Consider the following 25,023-nt stretch of genomic DNA (forward strand, 5'->3'; position numbering starts at 1 on the left):
AGGTCTGTTTTTCATTCCTACGCCGCATCGATGCGGCGTTCACTCTGCGTCAGGAGTGGGGGTAAAAAGTGGAGCAACAGTGACTTCTTGCATTTGAGGAATGTTGTATGGATTTGGTCAATTTTTCTGTTTTTATATATTTTCATTATTTTTATTAATTCCCCGGGCCAGACTTAGGTATTACCTACCTACTTATATTTACTGTTTTAATGCTATTAGGCAGATTTAACAAGGGCCTGGGTGTAACGCAACCGGAGGACCTGGAAAAGTGAAAAAACTCGAATAAAGTTTCAGTAAAAATGGAATTACGAGTACTTTTTTTCAAACAATTCTGTTTGAATTTCATCTTTCCAAGTCAAGCAGTCCATTCACACTCGCCTATTTTCGGTCGTGTGATCCGATTTTTTTACGGTCGCCTAATGGGTACAGACTTTAAATGAGAGTAGGATGACTGATGAAAAAAAAGGATAACAAAAAACAGTTGTAACTATTCTGAAGGAGCTATGTAATTGTGGTCCCTATACGCGTTTTTCGTAAACCCTATTACTCTGTTAGGCCACACAGAGCCTGTGATCCCACACAGCAAGCCATGATGTCAATAGTTACTATACCTGTTATCAATGCAATCATTCATCATTCCCAAACAGCGCCAATTTGAAACAAACAGAAGACAACATGGAAACTAGTGTGCTATTAGTAGTGAGTCTCATGCTTGTGCACGGTCGCCCAATGGGTACAGACTTTAAATGAGAGTAGGATGACTGATGAAAAAAAAGGATAACAAAAAACAGTTGTAACTATTCTGAAGGAGCTATGTAATTGTGGTCCCTATACGCGTTATTCGTAAACCCTATTATTCTGTTAGGCCACACAGAGCCTGTGATCCCACACAGCAAGCCATGATGTCAATAGTTCCTATACCTGTTATCAATGCAATCACTCATCATTCCCAAACAGCGCCAATTTGAAACAAACAGAAGACAACATGGAAACTAGTGTGCTATTAGTAGTGAACCCAAACAGCGCCAATTTGAAACAAGCAGAAGACAACATGGAAACTAGTGTGCTATTAGTAGTGAGTCTCATGCTTGTGCAAAGTCAATGTTTCATCGTGCCCGCCAAACCGGGAGTACAGAAGAAAAACGTCAAAGGTAAGTCGTTACAGCATGGCTCACCAATTACTTGTTGTGGGTTTCACCAACCTTCTTTTTCGCCTTTTACTTAGATGTCAAATGTGACAAGGATGCGACACGAAACTTTTGGTTAAGATCGGTGCAACGGTTGGCGGCATTTTACCGCTTTTGGCGGTTTTCGGTGTAATTTAACAATATCTCGGGAACGGTATAAGCTAAAGACTTCAAATTTGGTATGTAGTTCACAAGTGACAAGAGTGAGACACGAAACTTTTGGTTAAGATCGGTGCAACGGTTGGCGGCATTTTACCGCTTTTTGGCGGTTTTCGGTGTAATTTAACAATTCTCGGAACGGTATGAGCTAGAGACTTGAAATTTGGTATGTAGTTTACGAATGTGACAAGGATGCAACTCAAAACGTTTGGTTGAGATGAGTGCTACGGTTGGCGGTATTTTGACCGCTTTTTTTCAGTTTTCGACCGTTTTTTGCCGGTTTTCAGCTATACCGACTAAACGATTAGAGATATTGTAAAGGTTAGGGTATAAGAACAAGAAAACCCAAAATAGGCATCATTTAATAGGATAAGGAAAGTCGTGTGATGTTCACACCAGATATTTTTTTTCCTAATCTCTTGCTTTTCCTCTCATTCTTGCCATTTCTCTTTCTCTAATTTTCTCTCCCTATGTACTCTTTCGTACTGTCTCCTGTCTTAAACTCTAGACTCTAGGTTATCAAAAAGAATATGCCAATTCAGTATTTGTGAGGACAGTATTGTGCTTAGCTTTGTGAAGATAATTAAGTACCTGCTTGTGTAGTATGTATGAAAAAAATCTATATACTTATGTAATTATTTGGCCACTTGGTCACCTACTTATACTGGTGCTTGTCAACCAATCACAACTCCTACCCTTATTCTCATCATTGCAGAATGAAGATGTTGTCAGAGAGATGATGAAGAAAGATGATGCCTTCTTTAAAAATAAAGAAGCCATGTCTGACTTGTTCCTGAAAAGGCTCAAGTTTGGAACAGCAGGGATTCGAGGACCCATGGGAGTCGGCTTCTCTCAAATGAATGATGTTGTCATTATTCAGACAGGTCAAGGCATTCTGAGTTGTGCTGAGAAGCATATTCCCAACTTCAAGGAGTCCGGTATTATTGTAGGGTATGATGGACGCCATAATAGTAAGAGGTAAGTTTTTATTAGGCTTCTCTCACATTGGAACTGTAGACATACAACTTTTAGTAGCAAAACCAAACCTATAAATAATTTCGGAAGGCCATACCTACTTATTTGAATAGTTTTAGAAGGCCATAACCATATTGGAGAAAAGTGAGGTAATTACTATTGTAAGGCTGATTGAAGCCAAAAACCAGTTATAAATAATATGTAATGGGAAAAAAATGATTTTTTCAGATTTGCTGAGTTGACTGCTTCAGTATTTCTAAACGGTGGTGTAAAGCGAGTATTTCTTGTGTCTCGGGTTTGTCCCACGCCCATCATAGCCTATTCAATCCGAGCATTGAACCTTGCACTTGGCATTATGATAACTGCCTCACACAATCCAAAGGAAGACAATGGGTATAAGTTGTATGATTCTAAAGGTTGTCAGGTTAGTTTAACTAGTACTCTACATAAGTATAACTGTTGAGGTTTTCATTTTTGATGACAAGCTACTGACCGACTCACTTAAACTTCATCTAGCCTGAGTGGGGCTGGGAAAAGCCAGCAGCATATGATTGTCCAAATGGTCATCCATCCACCACACACAACTTTGCTTAACTTAAGTGATCCATTGAGTACTGGTGCATTCAACATGCTTTGTGCCACTGGCTTGGATGAAGGAATAAAATCCTCATAAAGCTCCCACTCCCCCTCCTCATATTCACCTTGATTGCTGGCCGGGGCAGATTTTATCCTGAAAGGATAAGGTTTGTTCTCGGAACGGCTGGCTTTCTGCTATCCTTTCTTCCTTCTCTCTTTGCTTTCGTAGGCAATGTAATTTAAAGGTGTGTTTTTCATTCCGACGCGGGTACGATGCGATCCCGACGTGAAGTGACTCGTGTGTAGGCAATGTAATTTAAAGGTGTGTTTTTCATTCCGACGCGGGTACGATGCGATCCCGACGTGAAGTGACTCGTGTTTTTCATTCCACTTCCCCTCCTTTAACGTCGACGCTACATCTTAAATCCCTGATGCGACTCTCGAGTAGCTTCAGTTCCGCCATTTTGTAATTGTATTGAGGGAAGTTTCCATATGAAGAAAGAAATGTTTCGTAATTTCTCCGCTAGATGTCATGTTTGTTTAGTTTCCACAATTTTTACACCCTCTCCTGACGCAGAGTGAACGTCGAGTGACGCCGCGTGCGGCGTAGGAAAGAAGAACAGGTCTTAAATGGAAGTGTTGCCACTACGCACGACACGATTTTTTTTCCAAACGACAAGTGGGAACGGGCCTTGACATGAAACTCTGGTAATTTTCCAGGGACAAGAACGAGTTGAATCATACGCTGAATGAAATGGTAGAGGCCATTGTGAGTGAATTTCTACAGCCTGAGGAAAATGGCCTAACACCTAGGCCGATCTAATACCTGCGACTCGCGGTCTACAACGCTGGTGTAGAACTGGCCTAAGTATTGTTACACTGAGCCCTATGTGTCAGAGTTGCATCTGCAACAACTTTGTTTATATTGGTTGTCTAGGCGTTAATGGACTCCATTATTCATCAAAATAAATAATTAAATATTCGACCTGTCCTTAATTTTTCTCAGTAAGAAATACATATCTGAGCCATATTTACGAGTATCCAGTAGAATTGATAAATCAGTAGATATTAGATATTAATTTTAAGGTAGCGCTCCGCCCCGCCATTTAGTTTCCACAATTTTTACCCCCTCTCCTGACGCAGAGTGAACGTCGAGTGACGCCGCGTGCGGCGTAGGAAAGAAGAACAGGCCTTAAATGGAAGTGTTGCCACTACGCACGACACGATTTTTTTTCCAAACGACAAGTGGGAACGGGCCTTAACATGAAACTCTGGTAATTTTCCAGGGACAAGAACGAGTTGAATCATACGCTGAATGAAATGGTAGAGGCCATTGTGAGTGAATTTCTACAGCCTGAGGAAAAGATGGTGGAGAGGCATTGTTTCCAGTCGACCCATTTCTGGAACGACTTGAGATTTGGTGATGATTGAGTGTACTCTATACTCTATACCAGCCTGCGACTCGCGGTCTACAACGCTGGTGTAGAACTGGCCTAAGTATTGTTACACTGAGCCCTATGTGTCAGAGTTGTGTCTGCAGCAACTTTGTTTATATTGGTTTTCTAGGCGTTAATGGACTCCATTATTCATCAAAATAAATAATTAAATATTCGACCTGTCCTTAATTTTTCTCAGTAAGAAATATCTGAGCCATATTTACGAGTATCCAGTAGAATTGATATATCAGTAGATATTAGATATTAATTTTAAGGTAGCGCTCCGCCCCGCCAAGTCAAGACAGTTTGACAGCTCTACTCCACAGACCAAGTAGTCATTTAGCCAAGTAGGTAGTTGTAGAGGAAAAACTACAATGGATGGAGGAAAACGGATTGATATTATGTTTAAGTATCTTAAAGGCAATATTACTTTATGTACAGAAGGAAAAATAATAATTAAATTATAATTACAACTCGTTGCAATTACAATACCCGTATGTATTAAAATCAGGACAATCAACAGCTTTGACACTTTAGTTTAGGGCTTAGTCTTGGATCTCAACGTTTATATTACGCACCAAAGTGTTTGTATTAGATTTGTTATTCTCTTGTGTTACCATATTTTATTAGATGTTTAGATTTTATGAATTACCACTTAATTGACTTTATAGTATTTTACCAAGGAATGTTTGAAAAAGGAAGCAATACATGACTGTTACTTTTACCTGATGGAGGGCGCACCAAAGTGTTTTATTATTGTATTAGATTTGTTATTCTCTTGTGTTACCATATTTTATTAGATGTTTAGATTTTATGAATTACTACTTAATTGACTTTATAGTATTTTACCAAGGAATGTTTGAAAAAGGAAGCAATACATGACTGTTACTTTTACCTGATGGAAGTTCATATTTTATGTTTAAAATCTTCTTTCTTGAGGTTTTTTGCCTAGACTCTAGAGCTACTGGTTGATCTTACAGCCGAATTCGGAAGTTCATATTTTATGTTTAAAATCTTCTTTCTTGAGGTTTTTTGCCTAGACTCTAGAGCTACTGGTTGATCTTACAGCCGAATTCAATATTTTGATATTCCTAACTGTAGGTGTAGCAAGTTTAGAAAAATTAGGAAATCATTTGCAACAGTGATTTCTTGCATTTGAGGAATGTTGTATGGATTTGGTCAAATTTTCTCTGTTTTTATATATTTTCATTATTTTTATTAATTCCCCGGGCCAGACTTAGGTATTACCTACCTACTTATATTTACTGTTTTAATGCAATTTCAAAGTGTGGTCCTCTTGTATTAATGATTTATCTCACCATTCTCCCTCCCCCTTTTTATTTGTGCATTTACCTACATTCTGCTTTCTTTGTTGTTATACAATATTTTTAATCTTTGAACTTTTTGTACCTACCCTAATATATTACCTAGATTATTCAATATACAATATAGTTTGAAAACTTGACATTCATTTTATAGACCATGTAAAGTGTAACGTTATTTTGACTTGAAGGTCAACAGAATTAAAGTTTAGCGGAAAGCCGTTAATGAACTTTTAATTAATGAACAAATTAATCACCTAATATTTGTCCAATTGTACGTCAATTCGGAATTAAAGTTTAGCGGAAAGCCGTTAATGAACTTTTAATTAATTAACAAATTAATCACCTAATATTTGTCCAATTGTACGTCAATTCTCATAGGTACTTATAATTATTACCTTCATTTGATGTTAATGTCTCAATAGAATGAACCATTGTCTCTGGAAGTCATGGAAGTACCTTTTATGTAGGTGGTTATATCTTTAAGGTTTATCTTACATTTTTGTAACTACATACTTCCTATAACTGTTTATTTTGCAGTGGTCAATGGAAAATATTCACTGGTAATGAGCTGGGAGCCTTATTCGGCTGGTGGGCACTGCATCGTCTCAAATCCAAGCAGCCCAATGCTCCCCTACAGGATTATTATTTCCTTGCTAGCACGGTTTCATCCAAAATACTTCACACCATCGCTCAGGCCGAAGGACTCAAGTATGATGTGAGTAATGCACCGAATGGTGCACCGGCGTTTGTTTCGGGCGACACAATGGGCGAAAAAGCACCGAATGAAAACTTTATGGGTATCTTCGTTTGTTTCGCGAAACTAACTATTTTGATTGGTCCGATTTTAGGAGGTCCGTATGCAGGATTTTGAGGGGGGGTGGGATGGGTATCTTCGTTTGTTTCGCGAAACTAACTATTTTGATTGGTCCGATTTTAGGAGGTCCGTATGCAGGATTTTGAGGGGGGGTGGATGCTCCACATTTTCGGAGTCCTCCCCATAGTAAAAGAGAAAATGAAGCCCGATAGGGCCCACCCAAAAATCTTCGCGGGTCACAAAACTGGTCTGGCGGACCACTGGTGTCTCGCGGGCCGCTAGTTGGAAATCGCTGTTGTACTTAGAGGATGGAAAACAAGAGTATTACCACTAGATCAACCGCACCTAAAAAAATTAATAATAAGTTTTATTCTCTACAAAATTAGCATATTCTTCATTATCCCCGTAAGTACTACAGAATATATATGCTCGTCGGCGTTCTTTTCACCAACTGATTGGCCCATCTTCGAATCCCAACAAACATCAACCGTTCTTGTTTACAGGAAACTCTGACCGGATTCAAGTGGATGGGTACCAAGACGTACGATTTAGAACAGGAAGGCAAGCATGTACTTCTCGCATTCGAGGAGGCCATAGGATTCATGGACGGAACTCATGTGCTAGACAAGGACGGAGTGACAGCTGCTGTCAGGATGGCTGAGTTGGTTGCCTATCTGGATTCTCAAGGCAAAGACCTACACCAACTCTTGGCAGATGTCTATGATAAGTAAGCTTGCTCTTTCTTTTTCTCTCTTCCCCCTCCTAAGGTATACGAGATTATCTGAAGTCTATTCCATTCAATTATGGTTATTATGGGAAACAAGTGATTCGGTTCTAACCCTCGACCTCCATTTTTTTTTTTTTTTTTTTTTTGGGTTTGACAGAGGAAACTGAAATAACGGGGGTTTTACCCGCGACCAAGTTCTCACAAGACAGGCGCACTATATTCCAAGCTAAGGCGTACTATATTCCAAGCTAAGGCGCACTATGTTCCAAGCTAACTAGTAACTATGCTTCGTATCTAATCCCACCTTTTCCTTTCCTCTTGTAAACACTTATGAATTATATGTTTTAAACCCATAAAATAAACGAGACCTTGTTTAGACTGCTGGTGTAAAGGGACTTTTTATAGTCTCATTCGAGCAGGAATAATCAAGTTACCTATATTTTATTAATCTTGAACGGTTTTGTGTTGACAGATATGGACATCACCTCACGCACAATTCCTACTACATTTGTCGCAATCAAGTCACCATTGAGAACATATTTCACAGACTGAGGCATTTCAACAATGAACCCGATAGTGTAAGTGTTCACTTGTTACCTAAATCCCCTTGAGGGATGCTATTTATTGTTCACCTGTTTTTTATCTAAATTTCTTTTAAGGCTACCTACACTTCATTTTGGGTCAAATTCAAAAGTTTGTGGTGCACTTGCTAAACTCCATAGGTACACAAAACGCCCACTCAGAGTCTTATTTGTAGGGACAAATACCCCTAAAGGATGGGTCAAGCTTCTACGAATCTTGGGGTACTCTTAATTTTAGGTCAAATTCAAAAGTTTGGGTCAAAGTAAGTTGTGTTTTATGTCGCTTTTAAACAACACCATCCCTTTAGAAGTAGGTCTTGTGGCATTGACTTACTCGTATGTAAGTAACCTTGTTACTAGCGAGTTTTTGCGAAAAAAATTAGCGTCCCGTTAACTGAACAAGCTTTAACGTTATTTGATGAAAACTCGGTTCTTCGCATGTGCAGAAAGGAGTTTTCGTCAAATAAAATAAAGTTAGAGTTCATTTTAACAGGACGCTAATTTTGGTTGCAAAAACTTGCTAATATTGATGGAATTCTAGATTCTCAACTGTACTTATGTGCTTATTTTTATTTCTCCCAGTACCCTCCATCACTCCTCAACGGCAAGTACAGTGTAACCCGGGTTCGAGATTTGACCACGGGTTACGACTCCGGCACCGCAGATCACAAGGCCACGTTGCCAACTTCAAAGTCAAGTGAAATGATTACCTTCACGTTTGATAATGGACTGGTGGCAACCCTGCGCACTAGTGGAACCGAGCCTAAGATCAAATACTATACAGAACTCGTAGCCAGCCCTGATCTCAAGTAAGTTTTATTTTCTTATTCTTCTAGACTAGATTCGCAGACTTCGCGAATCGCGATATTGCCTCAATATCCGCATCAAAAATCAAAGTTTTTTTTTTTTTGTAGGCAATAAAAGCAAAAGAGTAAGTCTACTTATTTCGTATATTCCAATCTGAAAACTTGAGCCAGTGGCTATTATAGCACGTTGAAATCGTTGATTGCACCAATCCGGATGGGTGGGAGAGGTTGTTGTGATAGAGGGAACTGTATTTGCTAATGTCTTATCACCCCGAAATAGAAGAGAGAAGGAAGACAACCAGCCGTTCCGAGAACGAACATTTTCCGGTCAGGATAAAATCCGCCCTGGGCGGGAATAAAACCCGCGGCCTAGCGCGCTTACAAGGCAGACAGACGCGCTACCAAACGAGCTAACTAGACTGGCCAACCTCCAGTTTTAACTGAATTATTTAAGTTTTTTTTTTTTTTATTATAATTATTACCTTCATTTGATGTTAATGTCTCAATAGAATGAACCATTGTCTCTGGAAGTCATGGAAGTACCTTTTATGTAGGTGCGAATGTATCTGTCCAACCACAGGGAAAAGCTGATCATGGTGTGATGAATCTGAAATAAAAAAAAACATATTGCTTTGTAAAACTATGTCCACACGAGGTGAATCAATGTTGTCGAGGCAGTGTGGACGGTTCAGTCGACATCGATTGACGACCGTTAGACTATGTGTGGACACAAGATCAAGCCATCCTTTAGGGCTGTTTGCCCCTACACAAAAACGCGAGGTGAATCAATGTTGTCGAGGCAGTGTGGACGATTCAGTCGACATCGATTGACGACCGTTAGACTATGTGTGGACACAAGATCAAGCCATCCTTTAGGGCTGTTTGCCCCTACACAAAAACGAAAACTCGCGTACCTAGGACACATCATGAGAGGACCCAAGTACGAAATCCTACATCTCATAATACAGGGCAAAATCATCGGGAAACGATCGGTGGGAAGAAGAAGAAGAATATCCTGGTTACGAAAGCTGTGAGAATGGTTCAATTGCTCGTCATGTGACCTGTTCAAAGCAGCTGTAAACAAAGTTCAATTGCTATGATGATAGCCAACCTCTGGGAAGGAGAAGGCACCTGAAGAAGAAGCCCCTACATCCAAGCCTCAGGGTGGGCTTTTTGTGTATGAAATTACCTGTGCTGGTTGTTCAAAGTTCTGGGACGGAGAAGGCACCTGAAGAAGAAGCCCCTACATCCAAGCCTCAGGGTGAGATTTTTGTGTATGAAATTACCTGTGCTGGTTGTTCAAAGTCCATCTCCATCTGTGGAGCTACCGTGGTACATATGCTCTTCCCGTACACATAACTCATGGATTGTTCATACAGTCTGATGACAGCTATGGCATCTTCATGGGTGACTGTCGGATTCAGCCGAAGACGGGCGTGAGATTCTGCTAGTACTGTGCTGGAATTCATATTCAATTATTGTTTGTTTGGTTGGTTGTTTATTTATTTATTATCACTATTATTTTAGTATTATTTATTTATTTTTAAAGAAAAAGATGGATGTTTTACGGCCGTTTTCATTGCGTAGTAATGAAACAACTGCTGTTGTCTGTGTCGTAGGACTCGTAGGGTGTTTTGTGGGCCCAATGCTCGTGCGACTGTAGTTTATAATCTATGTTGTCAAGGCAGTGTGGAGGTGTCAATCGACATCAATGACCGATCGACTCTGTGTGGACACACCTTAATGGTTTGTTGTTGTAGCAGCTCAGCTTTCCACTCCCAACTTTTCTCTAGCAATTGCATTAGATCTATTTGCCATAGTTTGATTTTCAAATGTCTCTCTTTCTTTTTAGGTAACACTCCCAAATAACACGTTTTTTGACTGTGTTGTACCTACGAAAGCTTTCTAATTTGCTGCTCCAGTAAAAAATGCTAAAAAAAATACTCACAGTTTGCTGATGGAAGTTATGGGAAAGTTACACTCAGGTCGGGATCGTCTTGTGGCCACGAAATAATTGCTTATGACCTCCTTGCTACTTAGGTCCGCTTCTACTTGAATAGTTTTCACCATTTCCAGGTACTGTGGACATTAGGAATGGCTCATACATGGAAACACCTAACACAGGGGGTGCTTACTGGAACTTGGCCTGGCGTAAATGTGTAATGCCATGTAGGTACTCAAATTGCACCCAATAACGACTGTCAGCATATTTACCTTTTTTCTTGAAAACATTCCCTCTTTTTTATAATTAAATAAGGCCCTTTGTTGTAAACATTATGTATTGTATTATGTTGTTATTGTTAAACCCATAAGACCTTGACCTTGTTTAGACTGCTGGGGTAAAGGAACCTTTTAGTCTCATTTGAGCAGGATAAATAAACAAGGTATTTTCTATTCCACCTACCTGCTTGAAATCGTCTCGGGAAATGAATTCCTCCTGGTTCTCGACTCCATAATAAACAAGGTATTTTCTATTCCACCTACCTGCTTGAAATCGTCTCGGGAAATGAATTCCTCCTGGTTCTCGACTCCTCGCAATGATTTGCTGAGAATAAAACTCGAGTACTCTTCCACTTCCTGCTCATTGGTAAAGTCCAGGATGAAAGGCATTCCAAAGTTCCTGAGGGAACAAATCGAAAGGACGTTTGAATAGTTTAGCTCATCCTACAAAAGCCAAGAATATGCCCTCTCAAGAATGTACAAAAGCCAAGAATATGCCCTCTCAAGAATGTACAAAAGCCAAGAATATGCCCTCTCAAGAATGTAGAAAAGCCAAGAATATGCCCTCTCAAGAATGTAGAAAAGCCAAGAATATGCCCTCTCAAGAATGTACAAAAGCCAAGAATATGCCCTCTCAAGAATGTAGAAAAGCCAAGAATATGCCCTCTTATGCGTGGACACAAGATCAAGCCATCCTTTAGGGCTGTTTGTCCCTACACAAAAACGAAAACTCTCGAACCTAGGATACATTATGAGAGGACCCAAGTACGAAATCCTACATCTCATAATACAGGGCAAAATCATCGGGAAACGATCGGTGGGAAGAAGAAGAAGAAGAATATCCTGGTTACGAAAGCTGTGAGAATGGTTCAATTGCTCGTCATGTGACCTGTTCAAAGCAGCTGTAAACAATCGTACCTAGGACACATTATGAGAGGACCCAAGAACGAAATCCTACATCTCATAATACAGGGCAAAATCACCGAGAAACGATCGGTGGGAAGAAGAAGAAGAATAATATCCTGGTTGCGAAAGCTGCGAGAATGGTTCAATTGCTCGTCATGTGACCTGTTCAAAGCAGCTGTAAACAAAATTCAATTGCTACGATGATAGCCAACTTCTGGGACGGAGAAGGCACCTGAAGAAGAAGCCCCTACATCCAAGCCTCAGGGTGGGCTTTTTGTGTATGAAATTACCTGTGCTGGTTGTTCAAAGTCCATCTCCATCTGTGGAGCTACCGTGGTACATATGCTCTTCCCGTACACATAACTCATGGATTGTTCATACAGTCTGATGACAGCTATGGCATCTTCATGGGTGACTGTCGGATTCAGCCGAAGACGGGCGTGAGATTCTGCTAGTACTGTGCTGGAATTCATATTCAATTATTGTTTGTTTGGTTGGTTGTTTATTTATTTATTATCACTATTATTTTAGTATTATTTATTTATTTTTAAAGAAAAAGATGGATGTTTTACGGCCGTTTTCATTGCGTAGTAATGAAACAACTGCTGTTGTCTGTGTCGTAGGACTCGTAGGGTGTTTTGTGGGCCCAATGCTCGTGCGACTGTAGTTTATAATCTATGTTGTCAAGGCAGTGTGGAGGTGTCAATCGACATCAATGACCGATCGACTCTGTGTGGACACACCTTAATGGTTTGTTGTTGTAGCAGCTCAGCTTTCCACTCCCAACTTTTCTCTAGCAATTGCATTAGATCTATTTGCCATAGTTTGATTTTCAAATGTCTCTCTTTCTTTTTAGGTAACACTCCCAAATAACACGTTTTTTGACTGTGTTGTACGAAAGCTTTCTAATTTGCTGCTCCGGTAAAAAATGCTAAAAAAAATTACTTACAGTTTGCTGATGGAAGTTATGGGAAAGTTACACTCAGGTCGGGATCGTCTTGTGGCCACGAAATAATTGCTTATGACCTCCTTGCTACTTAGGTCCGCTTCTACTTGAATAGTTTTCACCATTTCCAGGTACTGTGGACATTAGGAATGGCTCATACATGGAAACACCTAACACAGGGGGTGCTTACTGGAACTTGGCCTGGCGTAAATGTGTAATGCCATGTAGGTACTCAAATTGCACCCAATAACGACTGTCAGCATATTTACCTTTTTTCTTGAAAACATTCCCTCTTTTTTTATTATTAAACAAGGCCCTTTGTTGTAAACATTAGATATGTATTGTATTATGTTGTTAAACCCATAAGACCTTGACCTTGTTTAGACTGCTGGGGTAAAGGGACCTTTTAGTCTCATTCGAGCAGGATAAATAAACAAGGTATTTTCTATTCCACCTACCTGCTTGAAATCGTCTCGGGAAATGAATTCCTCCTGGTTCTCGACTCCTCGCAATGATTTGCTGAGAATAAAACTCGAGTACTCTTCCACTTCCTGCTCATTGGTAAAGTCCAGGATGAAAGGCATTCCAAAGTTCCTGAGGGAACAAATCGAAAGGACGTTTGAATAGTTTAGCTCATCCTACAAAAGCCAAGAATATGCCCTCTCAAGAATGTACAAAAGCCAAGAATATGCCCTCTCAAGAATGTACAAAAGCCAAGAATATGCCCTCTCAAGAATGTACAAAAGCCAAGAATATGCCCTCTCAAGAATGTACAAAAGCCAAGAATATGCCCTCTCAAGAATGTACAAAAGCCAAGAATATGCCCTCTCAAGAATGTACAAAAGCCAAGAATATGCCCTCTCAAGAATGTACAAAAGCCAAGAATATGCCCTCTCAAGAATGTACAAAAGCCAAGAATATGCCCTCTCAAGAATGTACAAAAGCCAAGAATATGCCCTCTCAAGAATGTACAAAAGCCAAGAATATGCCCTCTCAAGAATGTACAAAAGCCAAGAATATGCCCTCTCAAGAATGTACAAAAGCCAAGAATATGCCCTCTCAAGAATGTACAAAAGCCAAGAATATGCCCTCTCAAGAATGTACAAAAGCCAAGAATATGCCCTCTCAAGAATGTACAAAAGCCAAGAATATGCCCTCTCAAGAATGTACAAAAGCCAAGAATATGCCCTCTCAAGAATGTACAAAAGCCAAGAATATGCCCTCTCAAGAATGTACAAAAGCCAAGAATATGCCCTCTCAAGAATGTACAAAAGCCAAGAATATGCCCTCTCAAGAATGTACAAAAGCCAAGAATATGCCCTCTCAAGAATGTACAAAAGCCAAGAATATGCCCTCTCAAGAATGTACAAAAGCCAAGAATATGCCCTCTCAAGAATGTACAAAAGCCAAGAATATGCCCTCTCAAGAATGTACAAAAGCCAAGAATATGCCCTCTCAAGAATGTACAAAAGCCAAGAATATGCCCTCTCAAGAATGTACAAAAGCCAAGAATATGCCCTCTCAAGAATGTACAAAAGCCAAGAATATGCCCTCTCAAGAATGTACAAAAGCCAAGAATATGCCCTCTCAAGAATGTACAAAAGCCAAGAATATGCCCTCTCAAGAATGTACAAAAGCCAAGAATATGCCCTCTCAAGAATGTACAAAAGCCAAGAATATGCCCTCTCAAGAATGTACAAAAGCCAAGAATATGCCCTCTCAAGAATGTACAAAAGCCAAGAATATGCCCTCTCAAGAATGTACAAAAGCCAAGAATATGCCCTCTCAAGAATGTACAAAAGCCAAGAATATGCCCTCTCAAGAATGTACAAAAGCCAAGAATATGCCCTCTCAAGAATGTACAAAAGCCAAGAATATGCCCTCTCAAGAATGTACAAAAGCCAAGAATATGCCCTCTCAAGAATGTACAAAAGCCAAGAATATGCCCTCTCAAGAATGTACAAAAGCCAAGAATATGCCCTCTCAAGAATGTACAAAAGCCAAGAATATGCCCTCTCAAGAATGTACAAAAGCCAAGAATATGCCCTCTCAAGAATGTACAAAAGCCAAGAATATGCCCTCTCAAGAATGTACAAAAGCCAAGAATATGCCCTCTCAAGAATGTACAAAAGCCAAGAATATGCCCTCTCAAGAATGTACAAAAGCCAAGAATATGCCCTCTCAAGAATGTACAAAAGCCAAGAATATGCCCTCTCAAGAATGTACAAAAGCCAAGAATATGCCCTCTCAAGAATGTACAAAAGCCAAGAATATGCCCTCTCAAGAATGTACAAAAGCCAAGAATATGCCCTCTCAAGAATGTACAAAAGCCAAGAATATGCCCTCTCAAGAATGTACAAAAGCCAAGAATATGCCCTCTCAAGAATGTACAAAAGCCAAGAATATGCCCTCTCAAGAATGTACAAAAGCCAAGAATATGCCCTCTCAAGAATGTACAAAAGCCAAGAATATGCCCTCTCAAGAATGTACAAAAGCCAAGAATATGCCCTCTCAAGAATGTACAAAAGCCAAGAATATGCCCTCTCAAGAATGTACAAAAGCCAAGAATATGCCCTCTCAAGAATGTACAAAAGCCAAGAATATGCCCTCTCAAGAATGTACAAAAGCCAAGAATATGCCCTCTCAAGAATGTACAAAAGCCAAGAATATGCCCTCTCAAGAATGTACAAAAGCCAAGAATATGCCCTCTCAAGAATGTACAAAAGCCAAGAATATGCCCTCTCAAGAATGTACAAAAGCCAAGAATATGCCCTCTCAAGAATGTACAAAAGCCAAGAATATGCCCTCTCAAGAATGTACAAAAGCCAAGAATATGCCCTCTCAAGAATGTACAAAAGCCAAGAATATGCCCTCTCAAGAATGTACAAAAGCCAAGAATATGCCCTCTCAAGAATGTACAAAAGCCAAGAATATGCCCTCTCAAGAATGTACAAAAGCCAAGAATATGCCCTCTCAAGAATGTACAAAAGCCAAGAATATGCCCTCTCAAGAATGTACAAAAGCCAAGAATATGCCCTCTCAAGAATGTACAAAAGCCAAGAATATGCCCTCTCAAGAATGTACAAAAGCCAAGAATATGCCCTCTCAAGAATGTACAAAAGCCAAGAATATGCCCTCTCAAGAATGTACAAAAGCCAAGAATATGCCCTCTCAAGAATGTACAAAAGCCAAGAATATGCCCTCTCAAGAATGTACAAAAGCCAAGAATATGCCCTCTCAAGAATGTACAAATCACATTAACAACTAAAAAGTAAAAACCAATGAACCTGTCATCAGTCAACCAGTTAAGACTTAAGTCTAATGACTAATATGATAACTGAACTAAGAGCTAACTAATAGCTCATCTATTGAGGGTGTCACAAATAGGGTTGCCAACCGTACGTTATTTCCCGGAACAATCCGTATTTTTGTCAAAAATCAAATGTTCCGCCGGAACACACCCTTGTTCCGGTTTTTTTCCAAATCTATGGAAAATACGGGAACTGACTAATAAACAGAAAAAATTACAAAAAAAAAAAGTTTTAAAAGATAGGTACCTATAGGTACGTACGAAAAACACAAAAACCCGCGAGACAAGTAGGTATTCTTTCAGCCTTTTAGCATGTGATTTTTAGTAACACGGATTCAAAAACGGATTATTTGTAATTTAGTACCTATCCTTAGCCTTAGGTAAACGCTGATTGACTCGTGTGGTCCGTGTCGTACCATGCCCGTAGTATGTTCAACTTACCTTTGAGTATTTTGGATGCAGGTGAATATTTCCCATGGCCGTACTTGCTCCACTCTCCCACGTAACAAATACCATCCCGAGCTATCTGCAAAGGTCCCGCTTGTAGCTCATCCGAGACTATCCCCTCCACACATCCTTGCTGATTGACTCGTGTGGTCCGTGTCGTACCATGCCCGTAGTATGTTCAACGTTTTATCATTATCAGATAAAGTTTGTGGTCGGCTGACTTTCTTCTATCCTATATATCATAATATCATTCTCTCTTCTGCTTTAGGGCGATAACTACGATAAGACCTTAGCCTTAGACTGATGGTCCAGTTCCTTCTATTTAATGACATACATGTTAAATATTTTTCATGCAACAAGGAAAAAAAAGTTCAAGAGGAATGAATTAGAATTGGAAATTAGAAATGTTTGTTGTTCCGTTTATTAGAGAATGAGCGAAAAATTGCAAAAATCGACTGAAAATGGCAAAAATACCAAAATGTGATTTTCCGATTATTTTTCATAATCGATTATACTTTCGATTATTTTTTATAATCGATTACGATTACGATTATCAATAATAATCGATTAATCGATTATCATAATCGATTATTCCCAACACTAATATCGCATGTATAGGTATGTATATCACATTAAAGGTTACTATTTTAATCCTAAATTCCTGTAGTATCATAGACCAAAAAAAAAAAAAAAAAACATTTCGATTTTCAAGTTTCCTGTTAGCAAACTTAAATGCAAATTCTTGTTCTAAAAATGAACTTCTTCAAGTGATATAATTCTTTTGTGATAGTGTAGTACCTCCATGATAATCAATGTTTTTACACACCCGCTAAGTTTCGATGAGCTCTTCATGACATACTTGAAAGTTTGGTGCTCTCATCAGAAGGTGCCTACCCTCTACCAGTAAAAAAATTGACAACTCTTTTGACATGGAATCCCAACCATCCCTGGATACTGTCTATGCCGTCGTTCATACTCTGTATCTCAATCCAAACAAAACAGAGAAAGAAAAAGCATCTCAATGGCTACATCAACTGCAAAAATCGGTAAGCAAACTCATCAGTAATGGAAACTGGAAGCCTGTAGATTTGTTGATGTGTTTGACCCCCAGGTTTACAGATTCATGTTGGCATGATCAACAGTTGAGATTTTGCTTAAGGCTGTAGACGTGAGGCATGTATTACACCAAGATAAAAAGGCCTCCTCTTTCTTGTTCTTCTTACCTAAAACTTACTTTTTGATATCTGCATTGTTTTAACTGGATGCTTTTCAATTAACATTACTTGTTTCTTGTTTGTTCACAGATATATGCTTGGAAAATAGCTGATGAAATGCTATTACACCAAAATGAACTTGGGTTAGAAGCGGTATACTTTTCTGCTCAAACTATGAGACAAAAAGTTCAAAATGCTTTCTTTGAGCTTCCATCAGAATCACATGTATCATTAAGAGACTCGCTAATTGAACATTTATGCCGGACCAATGATACCTCTGGAAAAAACATCATAACTCAGTTGGCATTAGCACTTGCTGACTTGGCATTACAAATGTCAGCATGGGAGAAACCAGTTGTTTACATCATTGAGAAGCTGAGTCACAAAGGAAGTATATTGGCTTTACTAGAAGTCCTAACAGTTCTACCAGAAGAAGTCAATGTCTTGAAGTTGGGCAAAAATAGAAGAGAAGAGTTTGAAGAAGAACTAAAAGCAGCAGGTCCTATTGTAATAGAATTCTTGGTAAGTTACAAAACTCCACTGCTAATTCAAAACCATGGAGAATGCTAACTTGTAGAAGTACTTGAATTTCCAAGACATTTTAAAATCAAGAATTGTGTAAAGTTTATTTATTCAAAACCAATTTGTTCTTTTAATTTCAGAAAACATGTCAAGCAAACTGTGGTGATAATGTTAGTCTTCAGACAAAGGTCCTGAAATGCTTCACATCCTGGGTTATTGCCAATGCTATCAAGTTACCAGAAATCAGCAATGATGTGATAGTGTCAGCATTCCAAATTCTGTCCAATCATCAGGTACTTTAGTTTCTTAATGAACCAATTTCTTTTCTTAACACCCCACTGTCAATAGACTGCTCTGCTTTCCTGTCATTTTGGGTAACTAACTATAGTGTAAATGTTGTCAGATTAGATCTAAGATGACCATATATTATGAGGTTTGGTAGGATCTTATCCATACTATAAATATTTCACTAAAGATTAAAGATTTTTTTTAAATGTTTTCAGAGCTCTGGATCTCTTCATGATGCAGCCACAGATTGTGTCAGTGCCCTTCTTCCCATCCTAGAGTATAACAACAACTTTGATGCAGTCAATCTGAATGTGTTCACATGTATTCTTTCCTTAGAAGAACAATTCCACATGGCTGTGGCTCATGAAGATCTGGAAAAGTAAGTGTAATGACTTGGTGCAATGTAACACCAATGCACTCCTCAATAGTGTGGGCAGATCAGCGGTTATGGCTTATGTCTAGTAAGAGAGAGGTTGTAGGTTCAAGTCCCCAAAAATCCCAACTAAGACATACTTTTTATCATCATAATAAATATGTACCAGAAGTTGACAACATTTTAATGGAGTCTAATGTTTATGTGGTAGAAAATACCTTGTTTATTAGCATTGGCTAGTCTTTTTCCTCCAATTAGTGATTGTATTTCTTCTACCCAGTAGCTAATTAAACTAGTGATTCAATGAAACCACTCAGCAAAGGCCCTATTAAACTCTAAAGGTGTTTCCATACGTAGTTCACCAGCTGTTCATTGACTGAACCACCCACACTATCTTGACAACATAGATTCACCTCATCAATCAATGGCTGGTTGACTATGTGTGGATACACCCTAATATTAACAAGCAATGTCCTTAGATGTTCACAAAAATAACTCTATTTGTTCATTAATGTCAGTCCCCTTGTGGTTTATGTTTCAGATGTATGAACTAATGTTTATGTGGTAGAAAATACCTTGTTTATTAGCATTGGCTAGTCTTTTTCCTCCAATTAGTGATTGTATTTCTTCTACCCAGTAGCTAATTAAACTAGTGATTCAATGAAACCACTCAGCAAAGGCCCTATTAAACTCTAAAGGTGTTTCCATACGTAGTTCACCAGCTGTTCATTGACTGAACCACCCACACTATCTTGACAACATAGATTCACCTCATCAATCAATGGCTGGTTGACTATGTGTGGATACACCCTAATATTAACAAGCAATGTCCTTAGATGTTCACAAAAATAACTCTATTTGTTCATTAATGTCAGTCCCCTTGTGGTTTATGTTTCAGATGTATGAACTACTGTAAGTTATTCACTGAGCTTGCAGAATCATTGCTGGACAGAATAGTGAACGAATCCATGACAAAGCAACAACCTTTTTCAATCAAAGCCCTGGATCTAGTGCTGATCTGTGTTGGGCATCACGATTATGAGGCAAGTAATAGTTCACGAAAAACATCTAGTCTTGATTAATAGCAATTGTTAAAAGTGAAAAAATAAATTTTAGCCAGCCAATCTGGGAGGCTTAGTGGGTCTTCCTTGTAAGCGCTAGGTCGCGGGTTCGATTCCCGTCCTGGATGAACATTATCCCAAACAGATAGTTTTCGTTTTAGAACAGATGGCTTTCTTCTATCCTGTCCTCCTCCTTCGATTTCGGAACAGTAAAACTTCTAAACAGTTCCCTCTATCAAACTGCTTCCATTAATCATTCCCTTGTCTACGTTTTCTAGGTGGCATCGATAACGTTTCGACTTTGGTATCGACTATCGGAAATCTTGTACGTGAAAAACGACGACAGTCTGACAGTATTGTTCAAACCCCATGTGGAGAGATTGATTGGCGCCTTGTGTAAACATTGTCAGCTAGAACCTGACCTGGTATGTCAACAATAAATGCTCCATCACACTTGTCTTCTTCTTTGGCATTTGAAGCGAAAATTCCCAAGTTCCATCTGAAATTTCCGTCCGTTTATTTTCTACGGGTTTTTCAAATAAATCCCCTTTAGGAATGGACTGTCCGAATCCCCTTAGGACAAATATCAGCAAAAGTTGTTGCCACTTTTTTTACATTATTATTATTTTGTAATGGAGGCTCAAGTTTTACCTATGATTTAGGGTAGCTATTTTACCAAATGTCAATACCTATTACAAGTTATTCAACTTTTTGATTTTAATGAAAATCTATTTCTTTTGTGTGATATTGTAGGAAGGACTGTTAGAAGAGGATCATGATTTCTACGATTTCCGATTGAAAGTGTCCGAGCTCGTGAAGGATGTGGTGTTCATTGTAGGCTCCTCCACTTGTTTCCGCCATATGTTCAACAGTCTACACGAGAACAATGTCATGTGGGAACAGACTGAAGCTGCACTCTACATTATGCAATCCGTCGCTAAAAATGTTTTACCGTAAGTTAAGTTTATTAAATTACTAGCCGAAATAAGGCATGGCCGTTCATGTCACTCATCTATTTAGTGGTCTTACTCGGCGTAGCTTAACAAAAACGAACCGGAAAATAGCCTCTATATAACCTTCACGGGAGTGCAAGCAATAAGTTGACAAAGTTTCATAGCAATCGGATGAGCGGTTTGGCCAGGCATAAAGTTCGAACAAACACACACACAAACAAGTATTCATTTTTATATATTAGATTTAATGAAAGAATAAATTTTCCTTTGGTAAAGAAAGAGCAAAGGTTGAGTGCGGAGGGCATCCACTCGTAAAATTTGCAACCAAAACCAAATGTCAGCCCAAAGCAATCAGCCTAGTTTGGACTAATTGAGGGCTCGCGAAAAACGTCGACCCCGTCTGTACACGGGAAAAGGCGAAGAAGACGAAGAAAAGATTTGTACCTTTTTTATTCTGCCAAAATGATGCTTGATAATATGTAGCACTAAGAAGGAGGAGGAAGAAAAAGGAGAAGAAGCAGTGCGCGATTTAAGGAAAGATGACCATATATTATGAGGTTTGGTAGGATCTTATCCATACTATAAATATTTCACTAAAGATTAAAGATTTTTTTTAATGTTTTCATCTTATAATATAAGAAGATTGTAGCACTAAGAAGGAGGAGGAAGAAAAAGGAGAAGAAGCAGTGCGCGATTTAAGGACGCTTTTTAACTTCGCATTAATTGCTTCGTTTGTAAGTTGGGTTTAAATACTAGTAGGTACCTCCTCAGGATAAAGAAGACGGGGTTTTCCTTGGGTTTTCGATTGAAATTTTTCATTTGACTAATTATAAATTTGATTTAACTTTTCTCATTTTATTGCTGATATGTGTGTTTGTTATGATATTTCAGAGAAGAGAACGATGTTGTTCCCAAAGTAGTAGAAGCTATTCTACATCTACCTCCTAGCACACATATAGCCGTACGATATACATCACTCCTACTGTTGGGAGAACTCTGTGAATGGATAGACAAACACCCGCATACCTTGGGTAAGCTAATTCTTCTACAGTTCAGTAATGTAACTGTTACATAGTTTGTTATGAGTTAACAATATACCTAACGTTCTAAATCAAATATGTAATTTGCATGGGATAAGGGGGCCCAATGTGAACTCTAATATTAACGTTGTCACTTGATTTTTGTTACAGAAACTATCCTGAACTTCTTACTGCATTGTTTACAACAACCAGGTCTAGCCAGTGTGACAGCAAATGCATTACAAAGTATTAGTACAGCATGTTGTACTCATATGGTTGGTCACTTCAATGGACTTTTGCAGATCATTCAATGTCTTGATACATTATCTATTAGCAATGACGCAGCGATCGGACTACTGAAAGGTGTGGCTATCATTGTATCTGATATGCCACAGGATCAGATCTCTGAGGCACTCAAACAACTCTGTCTTGTACAGGTCAAGCCTCTCTGCGAACTTATTGAGAAACAAATCAAGCCTGAGAAGAACAAAAAGTCAGACCCTGTCATCTGGCTGGACCGTCTAGCCGCTATATTCAAACATACCTCGCCTAGAATAATGAGTGAACCTCATCCGTGTCAAGGTGTCATTACAGAGCTATGGCCTGTCCTCTCCAAGACATGCGAGACTTATCAGCAGGATGCCAGAGTGATGGAACACTCAAGTAGATGTTTGAGGTACGCGATACGTTGTGTAGGGAAAGACTTTGCTCATCTCCTTGAACCCCTGGTCAAACAAATAGTCGTCCTGTACAGCAAACATCCACATAGTAGCTTCCTATACCTAGGTTCTATCCTGGTGGATGAGTATGCCACTAGTCACTGTGTATCCGGCCTACTAGACATGGTGCAAGCATTTCTCCCACCGACCTATGCCATCCTACAGGAAGAGGATGGACTCAAGAATCATCCAGACACAGTAGATGATCTGTTTCGTCTATGTACAAGATTCCTACAACGTGCTCCCATAGCATTTCTCACATCCAGCTTCATCTCATCTGTTATGCAGTGTGGCATTCTAGCAACACATCTCGATCATAGAGAAGCCAACTCCACTGTCATGAAATTCTTTTATGATTTAATCCATAACAATCGTGTCCTCTCTGATAAAGATGGCAAGAAGAAAGCTGTGAGTGAAGAAGACTTTGACATGAGACATCGTCTGATGAAAGACATCGTAAGCAAACATGGTCAAGCGCTGGTGAGTAATTTACTTCAAGCGTGTGTGTTCTCCTTACATACTTACATGATGGCCGATGTAGCAGATGTCCTGTATGAACTGATATCAGTAGATAGACAGGTGAGTAACCAATGGCTACAAGATACCATCAGTCAGTTACCTAAGAATACTCCGGCTGGGATGAATGCAGCCACTCCAGAACAACTAATAGAGTTCCATAGTCAAGTGACACGTAGTGAGAGTGCTTATGACGTAGGACAGGCTCTGAAAGAACTCAGTCGTCTGTATAGGTAGAACATCTAGCAGTCAATGAGTACTTAGCAATCAAAACAAAATTCTCAAACCAGACAGATTCTAATATTTAAATATGGGTTTGTAGAAAGCACATGAAGTACAATTATTCATATCACCATGTTTGATTAAAACTACATAAGTACACGGCGAGTTAGGTTCCAGCCTCAACAAGCAGTGTGTATATTACACGAAACATTTCATCACTTTTCTGATATCTATCACTTCCTTTATAAGCCGACATTTTTGGATAGGAACTTGGCTTTATTTTAACTTTGTTTTGAGACTTCTGCTGGAAAAGGTTAAAATACTCGTACACCTGTTGTGTATAATTCACATCAAACAACACTTCTAATACTAATATGAATGAGAAATGATATTAGGTAGGGTCATACCTTTCATAATTTGATTTGTTATGATATAAACTCTCCAACAAAGCAAATCCAAATGATCTAAAGAAACAATTTCCATCTGGACGGGTTCTACGTAGATTTGAATATTTGCGGGCTAGATCCTTCACTTTGCCTTTGTAGACCTCATCTCCTATGTATTGTTGTTCTAGCACCATGATGTCTTCTTTGTCTCCTACCAACATGATAGAGTCTGAAATCTGAAAAGAAGATACCATTATTATAAACTCTTTTTTTTTTGCCTAAAGCCAAAGTCCTACTACATAATATGTAGATACTCAATGGTACTCTTGTGTAGCCAATTCAATAATTGTTTCACATGGGAAGTAATTAATTAGGTACCTCAAAATTATGTATGATGGTTGATGGCTGACCATGGTGATGACTGTATAGGTAAGTACTTACCTCTTTTTCAATGTTTTTAGACTGCTGTAGAATGAGATCATCTTGATTTACTTGATTTGCATCCTCAGAGTAGCCTGTAATAGAAAATAGCAATAATCATTAAGGCATTTTTACATGCTAGATTTTCCAAAGCAAATAATATGATTCTAATGATGTTGGAAGAAAAATGATTTTTTTTTTTTTTTAATGAATTGTCATATAAATAATATTTGACTTGAACATTGAATCAAATGATTAATGATTAGAATAATAATTAACTCCACCTACCTTTGTCAAAGGAAGCTTGATCAGGTTCTATGTTATCATCTGCCATTATAATTTTATGATTTCACCTTCAACTCTGAAATGTGTGAAGAAAAATGTAAAATTGTTGTACTTCAACAGTATGAATACAAAGGATTTTTTTCTCCTTCTAACCATAAATAGAATAACAAAAGAGGGGAAATGTGTCCAGTTGAAAACAAGAAATGTATAAACAAACAACCTATCAGGTTCTAATAGTCCAAAATCACTTGCTGTTTGAATAGTTATAGATAGGTAAATACAAGCTCTGGCTGAGGGTGTGGTTATGTACTGGGTTGAGGTGAGCTCGGACAAGGTGAGATAGGCATAGATAGGTAAATACAAGCTCTGGATGAGGGTGTGGTTATGTACTGGGTTGAGGTGAGCTCGGACAAGGTGAGATAGGATATTGTTTCTACAGTTTTGCATTGGAGTGGTAACGGATCTGGCACAGGGGAGCGTGTTGAGGACGAGATTTTTGTGGGAATTTTGCTATAAATCCCACTATTAAAAAAAATACCCTGAGGACGAGTGATATTACATGGGATTTTTATTGTCGTCCTCTAACAAACATAATAGGTACACTACGTTTCATTTAAATTAGGTTAGGTT

The 25,023-nt window shown here is 38.8% G+C and overlaps 5 protein-coding genes and 1 long non-coding RNA gene across 7 annotated transcripts; 3 read left to right on the plus strand and 3 right to left on the minus strand.

The window, feature by feature from the left end:
- Positions 1 to 2,044: 2,044 nt before the first annotated feature.
- Positions 2,045 to 8,609, plus strand: LOC103518473 (phosphoglucomutase-2-like). The gene is made up of 8 exons (XM_026830258.1): positions 2,045 to 2,324; positions 2,550 to 2,783; positions 3,618 to 3,710; positions 4,184 to 4,265; positions 6,182 to 6,373; positions 6,976 to 7,199; positions 7,672 to 7,777; positions 8,363 to 8,609. Exons 1-8 carry the CDS (start codon positions 2,083 to 2,085, stop codon positions 8,591 to 8,593), a joined length of 1,404 nt encoding a protein of 467 aa, XP_026686059.1. The 5' UTR covers positions 2,045 to 2,082; the 3' UTR covers positions 8,594 to 8,609.
- On the plus strand, positions 3,591 to 5,035 carry LOC113471255. The gene is made up of 2 exons (XR_003394021.1): positions 3,591 to 3,983; positions 4,609 to 5,035. It is a non-coding gene; the product is annotated as an uncharacterized LOC113471255 (long non-coding RNA).
- Positions 6,001 to 11,205, minus strand: LOC103518469 (DNA helicase MCM9-like). Its single transcript, XM_026830255.1, has 5 exons — positions 11,071 to 11,205; positions 10,535 to 10,665; positions 9,873 to 10,044; positions 9,069 to 9,193; positions 6,001 to 6,053 (listed from the first exon to the last, which is right to left on the minus strand). The coding sequence occupies exons 1-4, from the start codon at positions 11,194 to 11,196 to the stop codon at positions 9,089 to 9,091; spliced, it is 534 nt and encodes a 177-aa protein (XP_026686056.1). The 5' UTR covers positions 11,197 to 11,205; the 3' UTR covers positions 6,001 to 6,053; positions 9,069 to 9,088.
- LOC113471254 (DNA helicase MCM9-like) lies at positions 9,453 to 13,251 on the minus strand. Of its 2 annotated transcripts, XM_026830257.1 has the most exons (4): positions 13,117 to 13,251; positions 12,662 to 12,792; positions 11,925 to 12,174; positions 9,453 to 9,697 (listed from the first exon to the last, which is right to left on the minus strand). In XM_026830257.1, exons 1-3 carry the CDS (start codon positions 13,240 to 13,242, stop codon positions 11,973 to 11,975), a joined length of 459 nt encoding a protein of 152 aa, XP_026686058.1. In that variant the 5' UTR covers positions 13,243 to 13,251; the 3' UTR covers positions 9,453 to 9,697; positions 11,925 to 11,972. The 2 variants fall into 2 exon arrangements, with proteins under 2 accessions (XP_026686058.1, XP_026686057.1); XM_026830256.1 differs by lacking the exon at positions 9,453 to 9,697 and having other exon boundaries at positions 11,806 to 12,174.
- Positions 13,252 to 17,097: 3,846 nt separating this feature from the next.
- LOC103518471 (transportin-3) lies at positions 17,098 to 23,640 on the plus strand. The gene is made up of 9 exons (XM_008483537.3): positions 17,098 to 17,461; positions 17,720 to 18,151; positions 18,292 to 18,444; positions 18,655 to 18,818; positions 19,711 to 19,855; positions 20,152 to 20,298; positions 20,627 to 20,826; positions 21,718 to 21,857; positions 22,017 to 23,640. Exons 1-9 carry the CDS (start codon positions 17,345 to 17,347, stop codon positions 23,315 to 23,317), a joined length of 2,799 nt encoding a protein of 932 aa, XP_008481759.1. The 5' UTR covers positions 17,098 to 17,344; the 3' UTR covers positions 23,318 to 23,640.
- Positions 23,641 to 23,675: 35 nt separating this feature from the next.
- Positions 23,676 to 24,542, minus strand: LOC103518475 (ubiquitin thioesterase otubain-like). Its single transcript, XM_008483541.3, has 3 exons — positions 24,397 to 24,542; positions 24,130 to 24,203; positions 23,676 to 23,924 (listed from the first exon to the last, which is right to left on the minus strand). The coding sequence occupies exons 1-3, from the start codon at positions 24,440 to 24,442 to the stop codon at positions 23,694 to 23,696; spliced, it is 351 nt and encodes a 116-aa protein (XP_008481763.1). The 5' UTR covers positions 24,443 to 24,542; the 3' UTR covers positions 23,676 to 23,693.
- Positions 24,543 to 25,023: the final 481 nt, after the last annotated feature.

The sequence above is a fragment of the Diaphorina citri genome, unplaced genomic scaffold (assembly GCF_000475195.1).
Source record: "Diaphorina citri unplaced genomic scaffold, Diaci psyllid genome assembly version 1.1 scaffold2203, whole genome shotgun sequence".
In the NCBI taxonomy this organism is placed as follows: domain Eukaryota; kingdom Metazoa; phylum Arthropoda; class Insecta; order Hemiptera; family Psyllidae; genus Diaphorina; species Diaphorina citri.

Coding starts and splice junctions, on each gene's coding strand:
- LOC103518473 (XM_026830258.1), top strand. CDS start 2,083: ATGATGAAGAAAGATGATGCCTTCTTTAAAAATAAAGAAGCCATGTCT. Junction 2,325..2,549: donor GGACGCCATAATAGTAAGAG/GTAAGTTTTTAT, acceptor TGATTTTTTCAG/ATTTGCTGAGTTGACTGCTT. Junction 4,266..6,181: donor TACAGCCTGAGGAAAAGATG/GTGGAGAGGCAT, acceptor ACTTCCTATAAC/TGTTTATTTTGCAGTGGTCA.
- LOC103518469 (XM_026830255.1), bottom strand. CDS start 11,196: ATGCCTTTCATCCTGGACTTTACCAATGAGCAGGAAGTGGAAGAGTAC. Junction 10,666..11,070: donor CCCGAGACGATTTCAAGCAG/GTAGGTGGAATA, acceptor TAATGTCCACAG/TACCTGGAAATGGTGAAAAC. Junction 9,194..9,872: donor ACTTTGAACAACCAGCACAG/GTAATTTCATAC, acceptor TTTTTATTTCAG/ATTCATCACACCATGATCAG.
- LOC113471254 (XM_026830257.1), bottom strand. CDS start 13,242: ATGCCTTTCATCCTGGACTTTACCAATGAGCAGGAAGTGGAAGAGTAC. Junction 12,793..13,116: donor CCCGAGACGATTTCAAGCAG/GTAGGTGGAATA, acceptor TAATGTCCACAG/TACCTGGAAATGGTGAAAAC. Junction 12,175..12,661: donor ATAACTTCCATCAGCAAACT/GTAAGTAATTTT, acceptor TATGAATTCCAG/CACAGTACTAGCAGAATCTC.
- LOC103518471 (XM_008483537.3), top strand. CDS start 17,345: ATGGAATCCCAACCATCCCTGGATACTGTCTATGCCGTCGTTCATACT. Junction 17,462..17,719: donor TACATCAACTGCAAAAATCG/GTAAGCAAACTC, acceptor GTTTGTTCACAG/ATATATGCTTGGAAAATAGC. Junction 18,445..18,654: donor AAATTCTGTCCAATCATCAG/GTACTTTAGTTT, acceptor AAATGTTTTCAG/AGCTCTGGATCTCTTCATGA.
- LOC103518475 (XM_008483541.3), bottom strand. CDS start 24,442: ATGGCAGATGATAACATAGAACCTGATCAAGCTTCCTTTGACAAAG. Junction 24,204..24,396: donor TCAAGCTTCCTTTGACAAAG/GTAGGTGGAGTT, acceptor TTTCTATTACAG/GCTACTCTGAGGATGCAAAT. Junction 23,925..24,129: donor CTAAAAACATTGAAAAAGAG/GTAAGTACTTAC, acceptor TCTTCTTTTCAG/ATTTCAGACTCTATCATGTT.